General features: G+C 42.1%; 1 protein-coding gene across 1 annotated transcript in view; it reads left to right on the forward strand.

The window, feature by feature from the left end:
* The window catches only part of Gcm2 (glial cells missing transcription factor 2), a 7,810-nt gene extending 4,802 nt beyond the window's left edge, over window positions 1–3,008 (forward strand). The window contains exons 4-5 of the mRNA XM_010622856.2: window positions 72–197; window positions 2,019–3,008. Coding sequence (XP_010621158.1) covers window positions 72–197; window positions 2,019–2,957 — 1,065 coding nt within the window. The 3' untranslated portion in view covers window positions 2,958–3,008. The remainder of the gene's footprint in view (window positions 1–71; window positions 198–2,018) is intronic.
* The last annotated feature ends 2,194 nt before the right edge of the window (window positions 3,009–5,202 follow it).

Here is a 5,202-nt window from a genome sequence, read left to right on the forward strand (position 1 = left end):
AAAAAAAAAAAAAAAAAAAAAAAAAAAGAAGAAGAAGAACAGAGAAATAATTCATTTCTTCATTGACACAGGCCAAGGGGGTTCACGATCACCCAAGACCAGAGAGTAAGTCAGAGACAGAAGCTAGAAGAAATGCCCTCAAGAGACAGATGGCCTCAATTTACCAGGCCCAGAAAAAGAGAACTCAGGAACCTGAGGTAACGGGGAGCTGACATTGCAGGGTGTAGTCTCTGTTCATTTTCAATGCAAGATACACTTGTAATTAATTAGAATATGAAATGATTGAAATATATTAATAAATATTTTTAAGGGTTTCATTTTATATGCAAATTATACACCTTTAGAAAAATGTCAACATTTGGGTAGGGTCTAATCTCTTCTTTAAATAAAGCCAACATCCCTTGCACACAGTGATATAGTCAGGATGCATACTGCTATGTTGATACAAACATGATTATCCACTAATAAAGAAGTACAGTAGAGCACCTTTTATCCTTGGGGTTTATGTTCAACCTCCACCCCATGAATGCCTGAAACCGTAAGTGATACCAAACCCCGTATGTACTATGTTTTTCAGACACAAATATACTATAACAGTTTAATTTCTAGATTAGGCACAGCAAGAGATTAACAACAACTAATAATAAAAATACTCATAGAAATGTACTATAATTAGTTACTTAAAATATAAATTGTTTATTGCTGGAATTTTCCATTTCATGATTTTGGACTTAATTGACCACGAATAATTGAAACCTCAAAAAGCACAACAACTGTGGGTAAGGGGACATCACTATATGTCAGTGGGCACCCAGAGCCCTCTGTCGGCACACAAGCCAAGTCGTCCCAGCAGCTGAGCATCAAATAACAGTTGTATTTTTCTAAACTAAAACCTTAGTCCTAAACCTTTTAGCAGTGGTGGCACTTTGTGATAAATAAATGGGTTTTGGTGCCATTTGGGCACTCAGTCTCTGAAAGGTTCGCCACCCGTATGTGTAGGCTATATGTGAACACCAACACTGAGTGAATGGGGCATCCTTGAAAGGATGTGTTAGCTTTCCATTGCTATGAGAAAATACCTCCAATAGGCAACTCAGATAGAAAGGTTTGTTTTGGCTCACAGATTTAGAGGTGAAGTCCATGGTTGGTTGCCTGTTGCTTTTGGGCCTGTGGGGAGGTAACACATTGGAGAGGGGTGCATGGTAGAGGAAGCTGCTCATCTTGTGGAGAAGTAAAAGAGGATAAGAGAGAGGAAGGGGCCTGGGTTCCAATATCCACTCCAATGCCCCAGTGACCTAAAAAAAGAACTCCCACTAGCACTCACATCTTTCTCTAACACTTCCAAATATTGCCACCGGGGGACCAAGCCTATATCACCTGGACCTTTGGGGGACATTCCAGATCCAAACTATAGCAACATTGCCATACAGGAACTGATAAAATTTCTTTGGGCATCTTGATCCAGTGTTGCTGTTCCACCAAAGCATGGCTGGAAGGCAGTGTTAGCATGAGCATGACAGACACTGTCTTTGCAAGCACGTGCCAGGCACTGGTCTAAGAGATTCAGGCATCTAATGGTTGCAGCAACCCTGTGGTCACAGAAACTCTGTAATGCCATCACTGTCCTGAAGCTCCATATTTAAAACAAGTTATCTGAGGCCCAGAGAGAGTAAGTTACTTGTTCCTTCAGTGAAGGTCACAGTCAGGTTTGGAGACAGTTCTGTGTAGCTTCTAAGCCTCCCCTCTCATGGATGAGAACAGAACCACAGGACATTCACACCCATCCTGCCTGGCTACCTTGGGCCTTCCTCATTCAGGGTGTGATATTCACACCCGAGGGAGCTCAAGCTTAGCAACTTCTGGACCACAGGTCAAACTCTCGTGCCTTAGCAGGACACTGTCTGCAATGCAGAGCCCACCCATCAGAAACTTGCTGTCCATGTGGTTGGCTGTTGGTGTGTTTGAGGATGCTAGCAGTATTTGCAAATCCTATGTCTGTATTTGTATCATTTTTTTAGGTAGGAGAGAATCAAGATAGCAGTGGACATTTCAACAACACATCTCTCCTGGAAAGTCCACAGCTGTTTGATTTACTTCCTGACACCAGCTTCTCTAGTCCAGGGCAGACTTGCCCTTCCTTCCCAAATTTGGATGTTTACACAGCTCCCTGTGATCTGGCCAGCTTTCAAGGGCACCTCACATCCGCCTTCCAGAAATATCCAAACCCAAGCATTTATTGGCCCGGGCCACCTTACAGCTATGACTTGGCAGGCCCTGAATACCCAAGTCCAGGCCCATATCCCACCCTTTATAAAGATTCCACCAGCATCCCTAGTGACACAGACTGGGTTGACCTTAACGCACTGCAATATAACATCAGTTCCTACAGCAGCTATGAAAGCAGCTTTGATTTCACTGGTAAACAGTGTGGATGGAAACCAGGCTTTGCAAAACTGGGCCTGGAGGAGCGGACTGAGCATGGACAGCTCCAGGCCATGGCCAGGTGCCCTTATTACAACGCTGAGCTTCCCTGCAGATACCTCGTGACGTCCTCCGCAGGTGGCCCCGCCCTGCAGACTGTGATCACCACCACTACCAAGGTGTCCTACCAGGCCTACCAGCGACCCACTCTGAAACACAGTGGCAGCATGCAGGAGGGTGGCAGCTTTTCCAGCTGCAGCTTTGCTTCTGAAGACGGCCTTGTGTCCATCTGTCCCGAAGCCTTGGACGCCCCGTCTGGAATCCCGAGGGCAGCCTCTCCTGTGGGGAGGGCGAGTTTGAAAATCCCAGGGGATTTCTGGGTCAACAGACCCACTGCGGCTTTTCCTCAAGAGGCAGCTGCCTCCAGGACAGACGGAGCAGACCCCTGGGATGTGTGTCTGCCTGGGCTGGGATCTGAGATCAGTTTCTCAGACAGAGTGGGTCTGCTCTTTAGTTACGACAGTGAGGACTTCTGATCGACCCTGGTCGTGCTGTGATACTGGTGTGCACGCAGGAGGTGAAATGCAAAGGAGCAGGGTTGGAAGATTCAGCCTGTGTGTAAAGAAATACAGATAGTAGTAAAAATATTTCCCAGCTGAGAGAATTATCAGCTGGAAATGGTTAGTAGCTTTTAGAAACGTGGCTCAGCATTCTGGCTACAGTACACAGAAGTAGGTTTGATCTCGCAAATAAACAAATAAGCAAACTGGAGATCAGAAAGTTTAAAAATACTGGCCTAACTTCACTCAGCATTTTTGCTGCAGGAGAAATCAAGCTCCCTGGTTTTTATTCGGTGTCTTTCCCACTGGGCCTCACACCACTGTTAGAAGCTGGCTAAACAGTGTCAGGAAGATATTGCTACAATTTTATACCCGGAGTCATTTCATAGTATTTTCGTTTAGCATTTAGAACCTATTAACATGTCCTCAGGAAGCAATTTTGATCATTTTACTCCAAAGTATATCTTTAAAAATCATTGGCAATAGTAAAGTACAATTATTATTATTAGTATTATTAGTATTATTAGTATTATTAGTATTGTTTTTATTATTTGGTACTGGAGATCAAACTCAGGCCCCTGTGCTTGTGAAGCAGGCAATGGAACCACTGAGCCAAATCCCCGGCCCTAAAATACAATTATTTTTAAAAGAATTGTAGTTTTATTAATTTGTTGAATCCTTTTTTTTCTTTCTCCAGCACTGGGGGTTGAACTCGTGGCTTTTACACTGAAGTACATCCTCAGCCCTTTTTACTTTTATTTTTGTTTTTTGGTACTGGGAATCAAACTCAGAACCTTGCACTTGTGAGGCAGGCAGCAGCACCACTGAGCTAAATCCCCAGCCCACAGCCTTTTTTATTTTGAGACAGACTCCCTGCTAAGTTGCCCAGGTGGGATTAAAACTGGCAGTCCTCCTGCCTCAGCTTCCCAAAGTGCTGGGATTTCAGCCATGAGACACTGCAAACACGATGGCCTTCATAACAGAGACAGCCTAATGATGATGTCTATTGAGTAGATTGTTACTGTACTAAATATTTTTGTGATCAGGCTTTAAAATTAGAATAGAGATATTTTGTCCAAATATTATATAACTTTACTCCTTTGTCATTCTTCATAAATATAATTGATAATGTTCAACTTAATGTAATAAAGATAGTTTAAAGTGTTGTAACTGATGCTTGAATTATTTTAAAATAATAGGAAGAAATATTGTTCCCATTGTGATTTAGAAAACTTACTAAATATTAAAACTTATTAAATAGCTTGACAGCTTTATAGTTTATTTTGAAAAGATCTGTTATTGTACACCATCATAATAAAAATCCTCTTTAGTCATTGAAGGAGGCTTAGGGTTGTGGCTCAGGGTTAAAGCACTTGCCTAGCATGCTCTGTGTTCAGTCCTCAGCACTTTAAAAAAATGTGGACACAGAACCAGGAATTTAGCTCAGTGGTGCCGCCGCCTGCCTCGCAAGTGCAAGGACCTGAGCTCCATCCCTGGTACCAAAAACAAAAAAATATGTACACAAATATACATTTGCAGTGCTCCCAATACTTAGTGAAAATACTGAAGTAGCGATAATAGTGGACCATTGACTTACAAACTTGATCAGTTCCTGAGGGCTGGTTGTAACTCAAGTTGGTTGTAAGTCAGTACAACTGAGATCTGCATGTTTACCTGGGTACATGCTATAGATAACAAGAGGCAGATAAATCTTCAATTAATCTAATTAACACAAGTTTTTCATATGTCATGCTGGTTGTAACTTGAGGATTCACTGTTAAGAAATAATTTGGGGGGGTACTGGGATCAAATTCAGGACCTCAAGTTTGCTAGGAAAGTGCTGTGCTGCTGAGCTAAATTCCCATCCAGATATAAATTTTTGAGAATGGAAGGAAAAGCAGCCATTATTCTTAAATTTACATACAGGACCCAGTTTGAATAACTGAATTGCAATAAGTTAGATGCCATTTTTAACCACTGCATGTTATATATCGGCCACCTGAGTCACAAAACCCTAATATCTGTGGTAATAAATGCATGCAGAACTTCCCATAGGATTAAATGAGAGCCAGGACTGACTCCCCAGACGACTTTTCTCAAAAGAAAGGATGCCCAGTACACTCACGACTACTTTTTTTCTTTAGACTTCTATATCCAAGCTCACAATTTATAATAATATTTAACTTTACACAGCACTTACATGTGCAGACACTGTTCTAAT

Source organism: Fukomys damarensis, unplaced genomic scaffold (genome assembly GCF_012274545.1).
Source record: "Fukomys damarensis isolate Sample0158 unplaced genomic scaffold, DMR_v1.0_HiC HiC_scaffold_10, whole genome shotgun sequence".
Classification (NCBI taxonomy): Eukaryota; Metazoa; Chordata; class Mammalia; order Rodentia; family Bathyergidae; genus Fukomys; species Fukomys damarensis.